Source organism: Mus caroli, unplaced genomic scaffold (genome assembly GCF_978045245.1).
Source record: "Mus caroli unplaced genomic scaffold, Mus_caroli_1 scaffold_12, whole genome shotgun sequence".
In the NCBI taxonomy this organism is placed as follows: domain Eukaryota; kingdom Metazoa; phylum Chordata; class Mammalia; order Rodentia; family Muridae; genus Mus; species Mus caroli.
In genome coordinates, this window is record NW_028227267.1 from 83,107,813 (window position 1) to 83,129,473 (window position 21,661).

The following is a 21,661-nucleotide window of genomic DNA, read 5'->3' on the forward strand; positions in this document are numbered from 1 at the left end:
GAATCTAAATTATCTCTGTCCCCTGTTCCTGCGGATAACTGAGAGTCAGCTGTGCACACATCTGTGGGTGTTTATAAACATTTCCCATCTGTGAAAAGCTTATGGGTTGTAAATGGTGAGCTAATTAGTGAAATGCTAGTCATTTCTACTGACAGTTGTTATGGATAAAGATTTTATCCAGGTTAAATTGATCTCAGAACCTTGTTTATCACAGAAGGCCATTCTACCTTTTATGATAAACCTAAGTACTTACACTACATTGAACATGGCCCACATTAAATATAAATTATAAGGAAATCAGGATGCTAGTTAACGCACATTAGTGTTCTTTTTTTTTTAAATTAGATATTTTCTTTATTTACATTTCAAATGCTATCCCGAAAGTTCCCTATAGCCTCCCCCCGCCCTGCTTCCCTACTCACTCACTCCCACTTCTTGGCCCTGGCATTCCCTTGTACTGGGGAATATAAAGTTTGCAATACAAGGGGCCTCTCTTCTCAATGATGGCCAACTGGGCCATCTTCTCCTACATACGCAGCTAGAGACACAAGCTCTGGGGGTACTGGTTAGTTCATATTGTTGTTCCACCTATAGGGGTGCAGACCCCTTCAGCTCCTTGGGTTCTTTCTCTAGCTTCTCCATTGGGGGCCCTGTGTTCCATCCAATAGATGACTGTAAGCATCCACTTCTGAATTTGCCAGGCACTAGCATAGCCTCAAAAGAGACAGCTATATCAGGGTCCCTTCAGCAAAATATGCAATAGTGTCTGGGTTTGGTGGCTGATTATGGGATGGATCCCCAGGTGGGGTAATCTCTGGATGGTCTATCATTTTGTCTTAGCTCCAAACTTTGTCTCTGTAACTCCTTTCATGGGTATTTTGTTACATATTCTAAGGAGGAATGAAGTATCCACACATTGGTCTTCCCTCTTCTTGATTTTCTTGTGTTTTGCAAATTGGTTCTTGGGTATTCTAAGCTTCTGGGCTAATATCCACTTATCAGTGAGTGAATATCTAATGACTTTTTTGTGATTAGGTTACCTAAGGATGATATCCTTCAGATACATCCATTTGGCCAAGAATTTCATAAATTCATTGTTTTTAATAGCTGAGTAGTACTCCATTGTGTAAATGTACCACATTCTCTGTATCCATTCCTCTGTTGAGGGACATCTGGGTTCTTTCCAACTTCTGGCAATTACAAATAAGGCTGCTATGAACACAGTGGAGCATGTGTTCTTATTACCAGTTGCAACATCTTCTGGGTATATGCCCAGGAGAGGTATTGCTGAATTGTCCAGTAGTACTATGTCCAGTTTTCTGAGGAACATCCAGGCTGACTTCCAGAGTAACCACAATTGTACAAGCTTGCAATTCCACCAGCAATGGAGGAGTGTTCCTCTTTCTCTACATCCTCGCCAGCATCTGCTGTCACCTGAATTTTTGATTTTAGCTATTCTGACTGGTGTGAAGTGGAATCTCAGGGTTGTTTTGATTTGCATTTCCCTGATGATTACGGTTGCTGAACATTTTTTTCAGTTGCTTCTCAGCCATTCGGTATTCCTCAGTTGAGAATTGTTTAGCTCTACACCCCAATTTTAATGGGGTTATTTGAATTTCTGGAATCCAGCTTTTGAGCTAGTTCCCTATCAGATTTAGGATTGGTAAAAATCCTTTCTGAATATGTTAGTGGCCTTTTTGCCTTATTGACAGTGTCTTTTGCCTTACAGAAGGCTTTGCAATTTTATGAGGTCCCATTTGTCAATTCTTGATCTTACAGCATAAGCCATTTCTGTTCTGTTTAGGAATTTTCCCCCTGTGCCCATATCTTCAAGGCTTTTCCCCACTTTCTCCTCTATTAATTTCTGTGCCTCTGGTTTTATGTGGAGGTCTTTGATCCACTTAGACTTGAGCTTTGTACAAGGAGATAAGAATGGATCAATTCACATTCGTCTACATGATAACTGCCAGTTGTACCAGCACTATTTGTTGAAAATGCTCTTTTTTTTCCACTGAATGGTTTTAGCTCCCTTGTCAAAGATCAAGTGACCATACGTGTGTGGGTTCATTTCTGGGTCTTCAATTCTATTCCATTGATCTACCTGTCACTGTACTAGTAGCATGCATTTTTTTAAAAATCACAATTGCTCTGTAGTACAGCTTAATGTCAGGCATGGTGATTCCATCAGGGATTCTTTTATTGTTGAGAATAGTTTTTGCTATCCTAGGACTTTTATTATTGTGGATGAATTTGCAAATTGCCCTAACTCAGTGAAGAACTGAGTTGGAATTTTGATGGGGATTGTAATGAATCTGTAGATTGCTTTCAGCAGGATAGCCATTTTTACTATATTAATCCTGCTAATCTATGAGCATGGGAGATCTACCCATCTTCTGAGATCTTCAATTTCTTTCTTCAGAGACTTGAAGTTCTTGTCATACAGATCTTTCACTTCCTTAGAGTCACACCAAGGTATTTTATATTATTTGTGACTATTGTGAAGGGTGTTGTTTCCCTAATTTCTTTCTCAGCCCATTTATCCTTTGTGTAGAGAAAGGCCATTGATTTGTTTGAGTTAATTTTATATCCAGCTACTACACTGAAGCTGTTTATCTTAGGAGTTCTCTGGTGGAATTTTTAGGGTCACTTATATATACTATCATATCATCTGCAGACATTGATATATTGACTTCATCTTTTCCAATTTGTATCCTCTTGATCTCCTTTGTTGTCAAATTGCTCTGGCTAGGACTTCAAGTACTATATTGACTAGGTAGGGAGAAAGTTGGCAGCCTTGTCTGTCCCTGATTTTAGAGGGATTGCTTTGAGTTTCTCTCCATTTACTTTGATGTTAGCTACTGGTTTGCTGTAGATTGCTTTTATCATGGTTAGGTATGAGCCTTGAATTCCTGATCTTTCCAAGACTTTTATCATGAATGGGTGTTGGATTTTGTCAAATGCTTTCTCAGCATCTAAGGAGATGATCATGTGGTTTTTATCTTTGAGTTCGAATATATAGTGGATTATGTTGATGGATTTCTGTATATTAAACCATCTCTGCATTCTTGGGATGAAGCCTACTTGGTCATGATGGATGATCGTTTTGATGTGTTCTTGGATTCGGCTTGCGCGGGTTTTATTGAGTATTTTTGCATCGATATTTATAAGGGAAATTGGTCTGAAATTCTCTTTCTTTCTTGGATCTCTGTGTGGTTTAGGTATCAGAGTAATTGTGGCTTCATATAATGAATTGGGTTGGGATTTTGATGGGGATCTTTTTGCATTTTCTTTGATTGTTGTGTCCATGTTCCCTATGGAATCTTCTGCACCTGAGATTCTCTCTTCCATCTCTTGTATTCTGTTGGTGATGCTCACATCTATGGTTCCTGATTTCTTTCCTAGGGTTTCTATCTTTAGAGTTTTCTCCCTTTGGGTTTTCTTCATTGTTTCTACTTCCATTTTTAGATCTTGGATGGTTTTGTTCAATTCCATCGCTTGTTTGGTTGTGTTTTCCTATAATTCTTTAAGGGATTTTTGTGTTTCCTCTTTAAGGGCTTCTACCTCTTTAGCACTGTTCTCCTGTATTTCTTTGAGGGAGTTATTAATGCCCTTCTTGATGTCCTCTACCAGCGTCATGAGATATGATTTTTAAATTCGAGTCTTGCTTTTCGGGTGTACTGGGGTATCCAGGACTGGCTAAAGTAGGAATGCTGGGTTCTGATTATGGTGAGTGATCTTGGTTTCTGTTGGTAAGGTTCTTACATTTGCCTTTCACCATCTGGTAGTCTCTGGAGTTAGTTTTTATAGTTGTCTCTGCTTGGAGCCTGTTACTCCTGTGATTCGGTTAACCTCTGTCAGCAGTCCTGGGAGTCCAGATCTCTCCTGAATCTCATTGGTCAGCGTACTCTCTGCTGGCAAGCTCTCTTCTTGCAGGGAAGGTGCACAGAGGTCTGGCCTTCAGACCTGCCTCCTGTCTGAAGATGAAGGCCCAAAACAGGGCCTGTCCCAGAAGATGTGTTTGTAGCCTCTGTGGTCTGCACGCTTACCTGCACAGACTGGTCTCTGAGGGACCTGGGACCCAAGATGGCTCCCTCACCTGTTTAGGCAGTCAAAGCCCTTTCGGGACGGGCACCTCTCCTCTGGTGGGGAAGGTGCCTGAATGTCTGGAGCCCAAAAGGGGTTCTGTCCCAGATGTTGTGTCACTTCTGCAGTCCGCAATCTCACTTGTGCAGATTGGTCTCTAAGGGACCCAGGGTCCAAGATGGCTCCCTCACCTGTTCAAGCAGTCAGCCACATTAGTGTTCTTTAGAGACTAAAGTGTGTATTCAGTATTTGACAGGGAAAAAACAGTTGTCCCTCTGCAGACAACAACTTCTGGAGTATGACCTATTCATCTGTGTCTGCACATATACTAAGCATCTTCTATTATGTTGCCCAAGCAAAGGAGGATGCTAGAGAGGTGAGGCGGGAGTGGGTGGGAAGGTGGGGGAGCACACTGAGATGTAAAGGGGAGAGGGGTGGGATGGCAGTTTTCATAGGGGAAAGGGGACAACATTTGAAATGTAAATAAATAAAATAATTAGTTTTAAAAAAAAAGAAACAGTAAAATAAGAAGAGTCCAGGGCTAGAGAGATGGCTCAGCGGTTAAAAGCACTGGCTGCTTGCTCTTTTAGAGGTCCTGAGTTCAATTGCTGGCAACCACATGGTGGCTGACAATCTTCTGTAATGGAATCTGATGCCCTCTTCTGGTGTGTCTGAAGATAGCTACAGTATATTCATATACATATATAATGAATAAATCTTTAGCAGGTAGTCAATATGAGTAATTGTTCATTAATGAAAAGGTTTGTCTATATGCATATATTCCTGAATACGTAAATATTTTCCTAGACTCCTAATATTGGTGTCTCTTTCTAAGTATCTCTTATAGTTTTAACCAATCACAGGTGGGTGTGTGAAGAACATTGCATGAAGAACTATAAATTTGTAATATGAATAGGAATTAAAACATATTCGTCAGGAGAGACATCCATACTAAGTGCCAAATGAGTTAAAACTTAGAAGGGTTTTATGTAAAAATGAATTTACTGAATACAGATGAAATTTCCCATGACATATGGAATTTTATTTGATAGATGAACACTGTGCTCAGGGAAGGCCACTGGCTGTCTCTCAGTCAGATATCAGCAAAGAAGGGCTGAGACATGGCTGCCTAACCTCACAGGTAAGACAGTGAGTGACATTACATGATCAAACATGCGTTCAAAAAGAAGAGCAACCTTGTCCACAATGCTTAAAATCTTAGTAAATGGAAAACAAACAAAAAACAACCTTAATTACTTGGTTGGTCTTTTTGCACATCATGTCTCTATTCCTACTTAATTTTGTTCTACTTAGAATGTATAGACTTCTAACAGTGTATGTTTAACTTACATCTTGTCTGTCTCCAGGGCAAATACAAGGCCACACAGGCAGGGAGTATGCTTACTTTGTTTTCATCTGTTTCCCCAGGGCACTGGATAGCAGCATGGCATAATATGTACTAAATAAACATTTGCTCAAGTAAAGTTTGACTAGGAAGGATTTTCCACCAATACACTAATAATTCCATTAATGAAGGAGGTATTCTGATGCTCAGTATTCTAATTTTTTAGGTCAGAAAGTTAATTGTAAGGATAAATAACAAGGGAGCCTTAGGAAAGTCTTTCAAAATGCCAGATAAGGTATAATTAGTGCTTAAAAATATTTCAAGAAATGACTAATTACTAACTATAACACTATTATGTATGCCAGGACAGCAAACATGAAGCAAGCTTCAACAAAGGTATTCTGAGATTTGGAACTGAGTATGTGGGGTGAATTCACCAGAAGGAGAAAAGATGGGATTGGTTTGTCATCTGAAGTGGGAATAAGATAAAGTCTCTCCTTTTCACGTATGTGGACTCTGAGTCTCACACAGGTTTTCTGGAATGGAGCACCTCCAAGCTACCTCATGGGCTATTATCCGTATTTGCTTTCAGTTGATGTTTGCTTCTACTTACAAAAACATAGCCTGGGAGATCTGAACAAGGGAGTTATTCTTTGCATCTTTTAATGAAAGAAGTAACAATATTGAGCAATTGTGTTTTATATTTGCTACGAGGTCCAGCTAGGTAAATTCAGCTCCCAGAATTAAAAACAGTTCAAAACAAAATCAATGTGTTCTAAACACAAACTCCATCCACACTGTCAAGAACTTATTCTGTCTCTCTACACTTAACTCATTCCAAGGTTCTATTTATTTTCTCTCTGAACTTTCTTTTGAATCCATCCTGTTTTCTTAGTTCAGGTATACTAGTTCCTTTCTTCCTTAGTTCATGTTTTCTGCATTTAACCAGTCCACTAACGCAAGAACTTCATTGCTCTTCCTCCTTCTAGTCTACAACCTCTATTCCTTCTGTCCATCTGCGCAGAGCCATCTATTTCACAGCAAAGTAAGACAGTGTCCTGCCTGCCCTGGGCTGGTGCCCATAGGATGGGGCCAGTATGCCTCATCTTTTGCACAGCTCTACCCAAACATCATTTCAGCTCATCATCAACTGTCCGATTTAAGAGAAAAGAAGCAGATCTCTTTGGTTGTCATTCAAAGGGAAAACATTGATCATCTTTTACCAAGACCAGTTAAGAGAAAATATGTCAAGGGGGCACTGTGTCAGACCCAGACAGAACGGAACCAGGAAGAGGACACAAGATGGCTTGCAAACCTGGGAACTCTCTAAAGGAAGGGAGGCAAGCAAGGAATGGAAGCAAACTTCAAACACAATCAAATGTGAATAACTGAACTGCATGCTGGGATTACTAAGAACACTGATGGACACACACACACAAAGAGACATATAGACACATATAGACAAGTGGGAGTACACAGTGGTTTAGAAGTGGAGCCAGATTTTATTAAAAAAATTATATCTTTGCACAGCTGAGATAGCTGTATTGCCTATAAAATATCAATTGGTTCCAATATACAAACATATAAAACAAACATGACGCATGTTACATCTTGTCCTACGACTGGACAAAGTTACTTTTCAGTAGGAAAGCATAAGTAGGACAATTGCCACTGAGGGACTCTTGTCCCTTAAACTTAAAATTATCCATATTTTAAAAATGTTCCCTGAACATTTGCTATGAAAACATGCCATATTAAAAGCAGCAGACATTAAAAGGGCACTGCTAATGGTGGATAAAAACTTTGTCTTCATGAGATCCATCAAGAAACTATGGAATGCGTACACCTTTTCTATACATAGGATGATTTTGTATGATTTTAAAGAGAACTGCCTATGTCCTCTTTAAATTAGTGAAGTAAGATAAATTTATACTTTACAAAGGCCCTGGTAAGTTTATCAAAACTTATTTTGTTCTAGATTCCTCACCGTAGTAAGGTAAAAGGATACAGGATTACACACACACACATGCACACACACAGAAACCTACATTAGCAAGCTTGTAATGATCAAATGGAATGGATGTCTCTCTCGAAGCCATCCCTTTAATGCTAGGGATGGAAACACTGCTAAGAGATTGCATGGCCTTCTCTTCCTATCCTTTAGAAGATGAGGAATGATAAAGCTGAGTCAGTATCTGTTTCTGTTAGGCTTAGGGTAGGATAACACTCACATAAAAAGAGTTTGCCATAACAGAAAGACTCAAAACCAGCATTTCCTGCCATGCTCAGCCACAAATGAATCAGCAATGCTGAACAAGGCTTTGAACAACAATCTTTTAGATTCTTCTTAGCAGTTGGTACATCCCCACAATGCCTTCAGTGTCATGCAAGGAAACAATGCTCTTGGCAGATATGACGGTCAAGGCACGTGTCCTGCGATGGTGGGGGTGCACACTTGATGGAACACTGCAAATGCCATGTCCCCTCAGATCAAGTTCTGTTAGCATCCTGTGGACTATCATTGTACAGGTGAAAGCGGGGCAGAACTAGGGTACATTTTAAGAATAAAAAAAAAGAAAAATTCAATGATTATAAATAACATTTTCAATTACAAAGAATCCTATTGGCAGTCACAGCAAAACAGACTGTGGGGTCTTCTTAAAACATTTAAAAGAGTTAACATTTATCTAATGAAAACAACCAATGCATTCAAAAAGAATGAGTGACTGCTACCAAAAGACACGGTTCCTTAACTGAAAGAGCATTAACAGTGTTGGTCCTTAGAAAACATTAAAATAAATAATTGAGGCCAAAGGTTACAAAACAGCCTTTAGTTCCATGCACATGACAGAAAACAGTGTAATTAGCATTGAGAAGCCAGAGATCATCACTACCTTGCAGCATAGTAGAGTTACCCACGATTTCTCAGAAATAGAAAGTGGCAGAAAACTGTCATTTCTTAGTTCTTGCCCATGCTCCTAGTTCTTGAGTGAAAATAAACCTTTTGTTCCCCAAGTACTCTTCTGGTGACTGGCTTTGCAGTTAAGGTAAAAGGAGGAATTGTCACTTGCTTAGCATCTTCAAATTAACTGCCAGTCAGCAAGGAGCTGGAAGTCGCTGGACCGAATGCATGCTGCTTCCTCAAGCAGCTACCATATCCTTCGGCGGGTGCACTTGCACGGTTCTGTCGGGCAGAACTTCTGATTCAGCACTAATTCCACCAAAATGTTTCTGCTTTGCAAGAGTTCCTTCCTGAATAGCACTAATAGTTTAAAAATAAGCATGCAGAGAACTATATTGGACTAAGATTACTGTCACTTCTACCCATTAATGATAATTATTATTGGAAGCTTATTGTGACAATTCACTCTGCTTGGGCAATAATCTCCAACAGCAGTTAGTCATCCATTGTTAGTACACTACTACTCTGTCATATCCTCGCTGCCTAGGGGCATTCTAGCCTGTGTTAAGGCTGCCCTCAATATTCACTCTGTTAGTATTATGTTGCTTCTAATTTTCCCAAATAAGACTGGATATCTGAGAAAGGAAGCTATCCAGGAATATTTTAAAATCCTATTACACAATAATGTCTAATTTCATCTAAACACTAATGCCCATTCATACCATTACAAGCAACAGATAAATATTCAATTTCCCTGCTTGATTCTCCATGCTCGCCCTGGGGTATATTCGTTTGGCATCAAACGCCAAATACTACTGAGCTCAGTGCTTCCTCCTCTTGAGATGATGGCTTTAGACCTCTATGAGCAATTCCTAACGTAGTGAATGGAAGTCCTTCAGCTTTAAAGACAAAATGTCAGAATGACCCAGAATAGAGAGAGAGAGAGAGAGAGAGAGAGAGAGAGAGAGAGAGAGAGAGAGAGAGAGAGAGAGCGCATATCAGGAAAATAAAAAGCTTCGTTTTATCTCTGGTCTTTTGACATATCAGTATCTTCATCTCTAAAGATGTACAAACAGCACCACAGAAGGACTGCAGCTGGCAAGCACAGCCTGGTTTCACTAGGAACCAGTCAGTCCTGGCGCTTCTGAAACCCTCAGAGATTCGAGCATACAGCTTCTTCTGTCACAACACACTGGACAAGATCATTTTGTTTACTGAAAAATATGGTTAAATATTAAGTTTTCCTAACAATTATAATTATTTTTGACAATACTTTTACTCAGTCGGTAATGTGTTCTTTTTCAAACATGTTTACCATTTTGCAAATGGACGAGTTGTGATAGATGGAAACAAGAAAAGCTATTGTTTTTACACTGTATCCTAAAAACCAAAGGCTACAGTCTATAGATTATCGATTTATATCATGAATTTTAAAGGGTTGGATATCACTATTTTAATGTTATGGAAACTATTATTTATGTTATAACTACTCATATCCATAGACATAGAAGCAAAGTAAATGGTTTAAGTACTTTCCACAAAATAAAACATTTGTCTTTAAATCATCTAAGTATTTATAATTATTTGACAATTGTGGAGTATACAGGTACATGAGATTAACAGGTGTTAGGAAATAAAGAATAAATAATAGTGTCATGCTCTTGACCAATATGGATTCAAGCGAGTAAAATAAAAACAAGATAATATTCTATACATGTTATACTGCATGAACTTAATGGTTAATTAGAAATAAATTATTACCAAGTACAAGTTTTGCTCAGAAAACACATGAAATAGAAAACATGAATTGAAGTGAATCATATTCCGTAGTAACCAGTCAGCTAAGAATTAGAAGATAGATAATACAGCCTATAATGCCAGCTACTTGGGAAAGTGAGGCAGAAAGACCTTATACTCAAATATTGTCTGGGTTATAGAGAGAGTTTAAGGCCATATGAGGCAACTTACTGAGACTCTATGGCAAAATGAAGAATAAAACCAAATAAAAAGGAGGCCAGAGGTGCTGGAGAGATGGCTCAGCATCAGTCAGCCAGACATTACACAGAGTGAAAGTCCTCAGAAAACTCAACCTTAAACAGATTATCTCCATCAAATCTCTTCCTCAGGGCTGAGGGAACTGGGAAGAGGAGACAGTAAGAGAATGAAGAACATGAGCACATGGAGCAGACAAAGAAAGAAGACGAAGAAAGCGCTCTACCTCACCACTGTGCAAAGCACCTATGTTCTCCCAGAGACTGCAGCAGCAAGCACAGGGCTGCACGGGGCTGCACGGGGCTGCCCCTGGTCCTCTGCTTATATATTATAGTTGAGTTTTAGAGTTTTTTTTGGTATTCTTGAGTGTGTAAACAAGTGGATCTATGGATTTTGTGCCTTCCCTTAGGCTCTTTTCCTGTTTGTCTTATCCGACTCCAATGTGTTTTTGTTTTATCATATTATATTTTATTCAGAAGCCTGTTTGTTCTCTAATGAGAGTCAGAAAGGGTGTGAATCAGGACTCAGAGTGGGGCTGGGGAGGAACTGAGAGAAGGAGAGGGGAAACTGTAATCAGGATATATTAGGATATATTGTGTGGGGAAATTCATTTTCAATAAAAGGAAAAATAAAAACCGTTTGTTGCTCTTTAGAGAACCTGGGTTTGGCTCCCAGCACACACATGGTTGTTCACAACAGTCTATAAGTCTAGCTTTATGGGCCCAAGCATCCTTTTCAGACATCTTCTGCCTCTGCAGGCATCAGGTTTGTGTAGGCTGCACTTACATACACGAAGACAAAACACTCACATACATGAAGCAAACCTTTAAAATTGAAAAAAAAAAAAAAGAGGGAAGGAGGGACACACATACATACACACACACACACACACACACACACACACACACACACACACAGAATGTTGAGGAAGCTAGCCTCATGTTCCATGCTTCTGCTGTCAAATCTGTCTCAGAATACGTGATTTTTTATAACACAAGGAAATGTAAGAAAGGAAGTAAGGTATCTAGCCATGCTGTAAAGCATAGCATACCCAGTGTTATCAGGGACAGTGTTCCTCTAAACCAAATGAATCTCTGCAGCATGAATATTCTTATTTTGTGGAATCTGGTATCAGTCCACATCAGGTTTGACAGCCAGAGAATTTGTACATTAATACTATATTAGCATTAGCTGTCCCCTTTCAAAGAATTTTGCACACTTACAAACCTCAAGAAGGTTGTAGTGGAAATATTCCTTAATTTCCGTTCACTGAAGGCAACATCCTTTTCGCATGCAACAGTGTGTGATTTGTTTCTACAGCTTTTTGGCTGACACCAGTTAGGCATGTGGCTTTAGGTATAGGGTAAGCTTCACTCTTCCAAGCAGAAAGCCATTTCTTCATTTTACAGAACCAGCAGATTAGCCATGTATGGTGGTGCCATCCAGGTTCCCTGTTGAAATGCATCTAAAATAACAAGTGCCAAGGCCTCTGACTCTTGAAGCAAATGAAAAGTAGAGACATAGCTTCACATTCACCCCTACACACCAGAGTACTAAGTAGGGTAAGTCCTGTTTGCTTGTCTGAAAATATAAAGCACACAACTCTTCTCCAGTTCCAAGTTGAGACTCGACAGGGACCTGTCACGTCGACAATGTACCCACAAGGCTTAGAACCACTGACCTAGGGAAACAGAGCTAAGACACACTCTATGGTAAACAACAATGATACCTGTGTCCATTTATGATATAGTGGATATATATGATGGTACCAAAAATTATGAGGTCTCCGTACGGGGTTAGGTGGAAAGAAATTCACTGGCACGGTTGGTTTGTTTTTGTTTGGTTGGTTGCTTGCTTTTGCTTATAGCACAGTATAAACAAGATAAATGTTGAGCTTGCAAATAGAAAAGTTCTAGATAATGATCCTAAGATTGCAATGAGAACATTTTTGTATGTAATTCATGCCATACCATAAGAATTTAAATTTGTTTAGTCAAAATTAATCTTATGATAATTGAAATTTAATCTTTTTGTTGTGGTTGTTTTGAATTTTCTAGATAGGTTTTTTTCTGTGTACCCCTGGCTGTCTTGGAACTAGCTCTTTGAGACCAGGGTGACCTTAAACTCAGAGATCCACCTGCCTCTGTCTCCTGAGTGACTGGAGTAAAGGTGTGTGCCTTCACCTTCAGGTGTTTTTTGCAGGGAGTTGGGGGAAATTCTTAAATCGTATTCCAAAAGTAACTTTTTTAAGAATTGGAGTCTTTCTCCTAAGCACACAGCTAGCACTGAGTAATACCCATAGAAAGAACACTGCAACATCTCCTGTGAAACCAGTGAAAAGTCTGTTAGCATCCATGTGTCTCACAGAGATGAGTAACAGGGTGCCCCAGCAGGAGAGGAGGAGAAGGCGAAGGGGAAGGCTGCTGCCAGGGGGAGCTGGAAGAGGAGACAGGAAATGGGAAGAATGCAGACTGCAGAAGAAAAGGAAATCAGTTTCACTTGAGGCTGTGCTGATGATGGCTACCTGCCCTGCCTCCTCTCCTGTCGTAGAGCGCTTCCGCTGCCCTCGCGAACATGTATGTTCAAAGGGTAGAGGATGGTATGTGAGTTACACAGCTACACAGAACCAATCTGTATTAGTGTGCACAAAAAAATGCACTTATAGTTTTGGTTGTGAGCTTAGCCTTTAAGAGTTAAACCATCTCTCCAAAGCTTGTCCTACTGCAACTTGATCCACCAGGCAGGTTGGTATCCAAGGGAAGCCTACCTTTTTCTGAGAAGAAAGGAGAAGGGAGGTGTGGGGGGGGGGTGGCTGGAATGAGAGGAGGGAGAGAAAGCTAAGATCAGGATGTAAATAAAGAAAAAAAGAAAGAAAAACTGCACTCAATGAAGCTCTATAATTGAAACTATATCATTTGAATAAAAGAAATTTCTGGACACAAATGAGATATGTGTAACTCAAAGGCACCTGGGAAAGCTTTCTAACACTATGAGGGCTCACAGGACAGAGTTCGGGTGACAGCATCACTAGCTGGAATGCTGGACGTAGAAAAGGTGTTTCAGGGCACTTGTTCTCCTTGAGAGCATGCTGCACTTGTGCCCCTTATTAAGCCTACCATTGTATAAATTGTGTACCTTGACTTCTGAGATTAACAACAGTATGGGGGCCATTTCCATCTTCCACAGGATTACTGAGCACTGGACTTGCCAGGCCCGGGCTATTTAGAACACAATAGATTCCCTTAAGAAGTGAGTCTCACTGTGCTGATATGATCCTCTCAATTCTTAACACGAATATGAACCTTCAATTCTGAAGACCAAAGTAGACCTTTAGGATAGTAGAGAAGGAGGCCTAAGTTAAATAGTGAAAATTTGCTAATACAACGGAAGAGATTACCTGGCTTAAAACTGCTGACCTTGGTAGAAAGAGAGATAGTTGTCCCTCTCTGCTGAGGTCACAGTGACAATCCTCAACCTTCATATATAGGTAGTCTATTTGTGGTGGTTTGACGTGTGCATTTGAATGATTGGCTCATAGGGAGTAGCAATATTAGAAAGCATGGCATTGTTGGAGTAGGCGTGGCGTGTCATAGTATGGGGAAGTGTGGCACTGGGGACAAACTTTGAGGTCTATGTTCAAGCCTGGCCAGTGTGTCTCAGTCTCTTCTGGATGCAGAACTGTCAGCTAACATGTCTGCCTGCATAAGTAAGCTAGCATCAATTAAATGTTGTCTTTTATAAGTGTTGCCATGGGTAGCCATGGTGTCTCTTCACAGCAATAGAAACCCTAAGACATTTACTGTCACCAGTTACTAACACGATTTCCTTTTTTTCCCACACCATGGTTATCTCATCACTTGTTAAGGAATAATATGATGATTAAAAAGGTGACATTTGGCCGGGCAACGGTGGTGCACGTCTTTGATCCCAGCACTTGAGAGGTAGAGGCAGGTGGATTTCTGAGCTCGAGGCGAGCCTGGTCTACAGAGTGAGTTCCGGGACAGCCAGGGCTACACAGAGAAACCCTGTCTCGAAAAGCAAAAAACAAGCAAACAAACAAACAAACAAACAAGGTGGTCAGAAGATGTAAGCCTGAGCTACACTGCCTGCAAGACTCTGTGCAAGTAAATTGAATATTGTGATGGAAGTCTCAAGATTTTTTTAAATATTACACATGATAATGAACATGTGCAGAGCCTGGAAGATTAAAAATGATAAATTAGTGTTAGCAAAAGTAGTTTTCACTAATGTTTTATCAAAGATGGATGAAAGAAAAGAGAAATGCACCCAAGCCAGCATCCCTCAATGTGTTGTACCATCCTATACAGAGAAATGACTAAAGCCATGGGCTTACTTGTATTCATCACTTACTGGTAACTCTAGAAAACTGAAAGCAGTACTGAAAAATCCTAGAATCTGCACAATTATAGAAAATAATCTAAGCTTTATGGCATCGACAGAAGAGGGGAAACTGTTCAAACGTTTTAAAAGAAAATCCAGACAGAAACTGCCTATCTGTTGAGACTGCAGAGACATTCCTCAGTGGTGTTTATGCAATACACATTCCCTCTAAAATGGAGGCCTAATTGTTTAGCTGATCAAAACTGTGCAATGGAAAACAAAGGAACAGTTCTGGCCATGTGGGTAAACAACAACTTCCTAAAAACTAATTATCCGTTATTTAATAGACTGAAGCGGCACCAAATGAGACATTTAAGCCTAATAAATAATAGACAAATTGTAACGTAAAGACAAAAATATAGGGGCTGCTATTATACTCTTTATTGCTCCATTAAATAAGCTCTTATTTACTTCCTCCACAAAACATAATTATGCAACACTGAGTCCATTTCAAGACCATTCTGACGTGCTATTGAAAAATTATGTGAATCATCTTACATAGACAGGAAATCTTAAAACATAACATTTGAATTCTATTATCAAATGCCCTGTTTGCTTCTATCGTTAAGGAATAGAAATGGTGGTGGAAAAGTTGTACCTGATTACATAAATCCATTATTCTCATTTATGTCTTTCTCAAAAGGATTGAATAAGGATAGCTATGTATTTAAATACATACTGTCATCTATGCTCAATATTTTATATAGATATTTTACATTTTAGTATTTTCTATATTAAAATAATTCAAAATTAAACACCATCTTTACTAATTATACATGCATATAGTGATAAAATAAAGACATTTTAAAATTAATTTCCTTATTTGTTATAAAAAAATAACAAAAAAAAAATCTAAAAAACCACTGGCAGAAACCACCAAACCTGCTTATGTGAGTATCTCAGAATTCCAGCTCCTTATTCTTTTTGCAGAAAGAAACAAGTGAACAAGACTTTTAACACTAGAATGATAGAGGCCCTACAGTCTTGTTTTTCGACTTCCTTTTGGAAGAGATCTAGCTCACAATTTTACTTTCATCCTGTAAACAAAGCCCCATTTTGAAAGAACAGAGATAATGAACCCATGTAGATCTGATCATATTCTCTCTTCAAGGGCAGACATCATGTATGGCCAATAATAAAGTGCAGAATTTCATTACTCTATCATCTTAGGTACTGATTAGACAATTTTTATATCTGTAAAAATAAAATCTCAGTTCTTGTTTGCATGGCTATACTAAACTCAGGGAAATCCGCGGGAAGAAGGCCTCTGAGAAGTTATGGCAGCTACAGGAGGGCCCCTCTCTTGCTCAGTCATCTTCAGAGGTTGCTGTGTCTTACACACAAAAAATTAGATGAAATGAAAACTTCCTGTCCAAAGAAGTAACAAATACTAATATTAACCCAGTAGTTCACACTATTATTTTACCAGCAAGACCAAGCTAATGATGACTATGATGCTTTCTGAACTAATATGTTCTATAGAAAAGTAATACTGGCAAAAAAAATTATATAAACTTTGAGCAGGTCCTCAGGAAAAGATGGTTAAAGGTATAAAGTATGTAGCAATACCAAGAATTGACAAAATACAAGCCTGTTTATTCTAAAGCAAACACAGTCAGAAATAGTGGCCATTCCTTAGGCCATTTTATTAACCAACATTTTCAATTAGAAATTTGACATACAAGTAACACTTCCTTTGCTATATAAAATCAAACTCTGTCAATACCACCTCCGGGTCAGTCACTTCCGTCTCTTGCTTTACTTCATATATGCTGCTATTGGAACTTATGTACTTGGTTGTAGGATAGACACATTCAAAGGTTGCATTTCTGTGCAAAAGTGACACTGCTCATTCTCAGGTATCATCTCAGCACACAGGAAAAAAGCTTCTTGCTTACTGATGCATCAATCAATGCAAAGTGACCTATATATTCCATCCTAATCAATACTAGGAAAATAATAGGAGAAAATCACAACATGCTCTCTTAATACAACAGCAGAGCTCAGATTTGTCACCGTAAAGTACAATGTATGTATCCCATGATATTCTCTGTCAGGATACAATCAAATGCAGGTAAGATATACTATGTTAGTCAATTCTATTACCACTGCAGAGAGGCTTCAAATGCCGTAGACTAAGGATTTCAGGACAAGCGCACTCAGATACCTTAGAAAGGTAACAGTGTATTTTTATCATTAGAAAACCAGAAAGGACGACTTTTTCATTACCATATGATTTGTTTCATTATGGCTGTTATTTTTAAAGTCTAATGGCTGAATTAACAACTGAGTTGCCTTTAAAGGAAGAAAACTTCAGAATAACTGTGATTTATTGTTGATTTTAAAAGATAGCTTTGTTCATTTTAGTGAGAAAGTTTTCTATATGCCATTTAAATTGTGTATATCCCTATATTCTTTAAATCAAAACAAATGTCTAGAATTTATTTCTCAAATTTTCAATTTCCCAAATGTCTTCAAAAGATAGAAAACACTTCAAAAGTAGCATTCTTACATCATAGCTTTCTATTCTGACTGTATAGCTAGTGGCATTTATTATTACATTTAAATATTTATATAAAGCAATATATTCTGGTTATAGTTTCCCCTCCCTTTACTTCTCCAAATTCCTTCCCCCTTCCCCTCCTCTCTGGTTCCATTCCTTCTGCCTCTCATTAGGAAATAAATGATCATCTAAAGGAAAATAATAAAATATAACAATATAAAGCAAAAGCTAATACTTCATAAATACATAGGATAAAACAAATAAATAGAAGGAAAAGAGCCCCCCAAAGGCACATGAACAGACATAGGCACAAAGAACCACTTGTTCTACACTCAGAAATCCCATAAGAGGTCTAAGCTGGAAGCCACAGTGTGTGTGTGTGTGTGTAAACGAAGTGTATGATAAAAAGGGAGAATATACGAGTGGGGGTAGGGAGAGAGAATGAGAATTAAAGGGTTGTTGGTGGTGGGGTATCCAGACAGGACAGTGTGAGACTATGTCCGGATTAGTGAAATTTTTATAAATTTTTATTACCCAGGATATGCTTAGAAGAACAAAATACTTCTTTGGAAAATGTCAACAGGTGTACTACATATGACCTTAATAAATGAACAGCATTTGAGAAATTCTATGGGCTGAAGATATTTTGCTTATTTAGACACATTTGTCATCATTTGTAGACTATGGCTAAATAAAATGAGCTCCATGATAAACTGAGAGGCAATGGAGCATTCTTGCTTTTTGGGTTTTGAGAGGTGATACAAAGAAATTAAGGAAAAACATTGTAGGACAACAGAGCATATGTCTTATACACACACAGGGGGGGCGGGGGGAGACAGAGGGAGAGAGGGAGAGAGGGAGAGGGAGGATGGAGGTAGATAGATTAGGCTAAGATTTTAATGTAAGATTATTCCAGAAGCATATTTTAACAGTCAGCAGTATACTTTCTGATATTCAGTTTTGATAATACTTTGAGATATTCCTTGAACATGTTATGAATTTCAAATATAAACCTGTAATTGGACTTAGATTCCTAGAAGAGACAGGTATGGTGCACTACTATACCTATTTGTCATCTAAGCATGACATATGCCTATCAGGTGTAAGGAAAGAGGGCAGGGCAGGGCCGGGCCGCTCCACCGCCTTTCCCTGCTGGGAGAGCACAGGTGCTGTTCTTGTCCTGAATTGTGAACTACCAGAATTTACCAGTGAAGCTGATGGATATTTAATTAACACCTTCAATCCTTACTGCCCCAGAAATAAAAGAGCCAAATTGTTAAGATAGAAAATAAAACTACTACCTAATATGTTGCTTCCATAGTTAGTGGTATCATGTTTTCTTTTATTGGGAACAGATATTTTATATATATAATATATTCTGATTATGGTTTCCTATCCTCATATTCCTCCCAGGCCCTCGCCCACTCCCCTGCCATCTGGATCCACAAACTTTTCTGTCTCTTACTAAAAAAACGAATAGTCATCTAAGAAATAATAAAGTAAAATGAGATACATAAAAAACAAATCAGAATATGATGCATTTAACTTTATAAAATATGTAATAGGTGTTTCTGTAAGGTTGTAATCATATTTGTCAAAAGTGTCCATTGCAGTTAGAAAACATACTGTAGTATAGGAAGAGAAGACAGACAGCCCCCCCTCCCCCCACCGTGCTGTCAAGCAGCTTTAGAAACTATTCCTAGGTCATCCTGCTTCATTCACAGAGCTCCTATGCCCCAGTCAACACAGGCTATTTTTATGTAAACCCCTAACATTGTGTCTTTTTGTCTGGAAAGTTTCAGGAGTAGTGCTGGAAGAATACTGAAGCATGCTGGCAACAAAACTGTGTCTAGAAGAAATGATGGATTCAAACATTACTTTTTTTTTTTTTTTTTACAGTTATTCATAGTGATTACAATTGGTAGCTGTCTCTCCAGTCTCTGACTCTCCTTGTCTCCTCTACCAACTACCAGTCCCTTCTTTCTTCTCTGCCTCCCCTTCAAGTTATGGAGACTGAACTCAGCCTGAAGCTCACGCATCCCAGCGTAATTTACGTCTCTTTTAAGCAATTTCCTCTTTTCCTCACTTTTCCTCTCTCCTATGCTGTATTCAGTGGAAGCAATCAGTCTATGTCCTGCAGAATTTCCTGTGGAGTTTCTTATGGATGTAAATGTATTAATGTAGAAAAGCACTGTGTGTACAGACTTGTTATCCTGAAAACGATAAAGGAAGAGAATACACTTCAGCCAGTGAGGAAAGATATGCTCTACAGTTAATCACAGAAACAAGTGAAGAATCACATGAACCTTACTTGTACACTGCATGAACAGGTAAGGTGACCGCACTCACCAGTTTTCATTTCTAGTAAGCGCTTTTTCTCTTGCTGGCGTTCAAGTCGCTCTTTCTCTGCTCGCTCTTTCGCTATCCTGGCACGTTTCTCCTTTTCCGCCGCTTCCCGTTTTTTGATGTTTTCCTTTAATGCTAGCTAATACAAGTAAAATTTGATAAATTATTAATTTTAACCAGTGATTCCACAAGAAAATTATCTAAAATCACACACAACGTGCAACGCTTTCAGATAACAGTTCTTACATGAGCAGCAGTCATGTAATATGTACACATGAAACCTTGTTACACATGCATCTAAAAATACTCTGCTAGACTCAAAGCACGGCATGTAAGTGGAATTATCTAAAAGGGAAAAGATACACAGGAACTAAAATTAAAAGGCATTTAATATACAAATCAAATCTGCTTGCTAACATATAAAGAAAATCTCCCTAAGAGCTTTCCATATATGCTCTTTTGTAAGCTATTCAACTTTAAGGGAAGTAGCTGAAGAAATGTTAAACAGGGAAGAAATCTCCATCTAATGTTCAGGAAGCATTTTTTTTTGTTGTTGTATAGAAAAGAATGCCATAAAGGCAACTATATAAATATTTGAGGTCTCAATGTCAAACCCTGCAACTGTTGATCCAAACCAATAACATGCTAATGAAAAGAAGATCTCAATGGATATGTGATTAGTTAATTAATTTCTTATTTCTAAGTTTTATACCAATCAAGCAATGCCTCTCGTGTGGCATTAGTGAGAATCAGCAGGTAAGGGTGGAATTTTCTAAGTGCCAACAAACAGCATGGCATCAGACTACATCAAACAGACTGGAGTTCATTTAAGTGCCAATGAAAACAAACAGGTTACGTGTTAATTAACAATAATATTTTAAAAGCATACAATTAAACTACAAGAAAGTAGCCTAATATTCTTCTTATAAATGCAGTCCTAGAGATTGAATCTAGGGCTGCTGTAAGCAGGCAAGAGCTCTACCAACGGAACGGCATCCCAGCCCACTGGTTCTCTGTTCCTTTGTTGCAGTGTTTGGGGTTAAGGGTAAGTACTCACAGGTCATATCACAGACAGGGACTGATTGAGAGGCATAACCACTCCGTTTTGTACCTGTCTGGCATTTGCCTGTACACATGTGGCAATTCATGTGCACATCCATGAATGTGGAGCTCAGGTTCTGGTGGCAGGTGCTTTCCTCAATGGCCTCCCACTGGAACTGGATCCCATCATTATGGTTCTACTGCCTCCCAAGTGAGTTCTAGTGCAAACCAGGAGGCTCTAGGGATCTGCCTGTCTCTGTCTTCTGAGCACTGGCATTAAAGGAGCTCTCCACTCCACATGCACAGCTTTAATCTCAGTGCTTAGACATGAACACAAGTTTCAGTCTAAGGAGGTAAGCATTTAGGGGATTGAGCTATTTTTCTACACTAGAACATCTTTTTAAAACCTAAAGATAGTACAAGAAATGTCCTATGTATGTGACAACAATTAATGAAAAGGAAAGGAAATGAATTTGAAAGAGAACAAGAGGAAGGGGTATAGGGAGAGCTTGGCAGGAGGAAAGGAAAAATGATGTTCTATAACTGCAAAAAGAAAATAAAACAAGCAATGACAAAACAGACCCAAATCATGAAAAACAAACAAACAAACAAACAAACAAACAAACAAACATCACAGGAGTTATAAAGTAACTTTCTACTAGATAAAGCCTACCTCTGGTTTAATTAAAACTGAAATGTAGAAATCAAGAAGCTGGCTATGAGTGGTGGTCTGAAAAAGAATGGCTCCCAAAGGTTTGTATACTTGAATGCTTAGTCATCAGAGAACAGAACTGCTTGAAAAGATTGAAGGATTAAGAGGTGTGGCCTTGGAGTAGGTGTGACCTAGTTAGAGGAAGTGTGTCAGTGTTAACCCATGTTAAGCCCAGTATCTTTCTCTCTGCTTTCATAGACCATCCTGACAATTCACACTGTGTGCTGCATGCCTATTCTGGAAGAATATGATCAAGTACTATAATGAAAGCCTGAAGTGTGTGTGTGTGTGGGGGGGGGGGCAGTAAGTAGCATTTGTTAGTGAGTGTGTCTCTAT

The 21,661-nt window shown here is 38.8% G+C and overlaps 1 protein-coding gene across 1 annotated transcript in view; it reads right to left on the reverse strand.

Annotated features, from left to right (window-relative positions):
* Diaph3 (diaphanous related formin 3) overlaps positions 1 to 21,661 on the reverse strand; it is a 475,768-nt gene that overhangs the window by 147,812 nt on the left and 306,295 nt on the right. Inside the window, exon 25 of the mRNA XM_029469353.2 lies at positions 19,576 to 19,711. Within this exon, the coding sequence (XP_029325213.1) occupies positions 19,576 to 19,711 (136 nt within the window). The remainder of the gene's footprint in view (positions 1 to 19,575; positions 19,712 to 21,661) is intronic.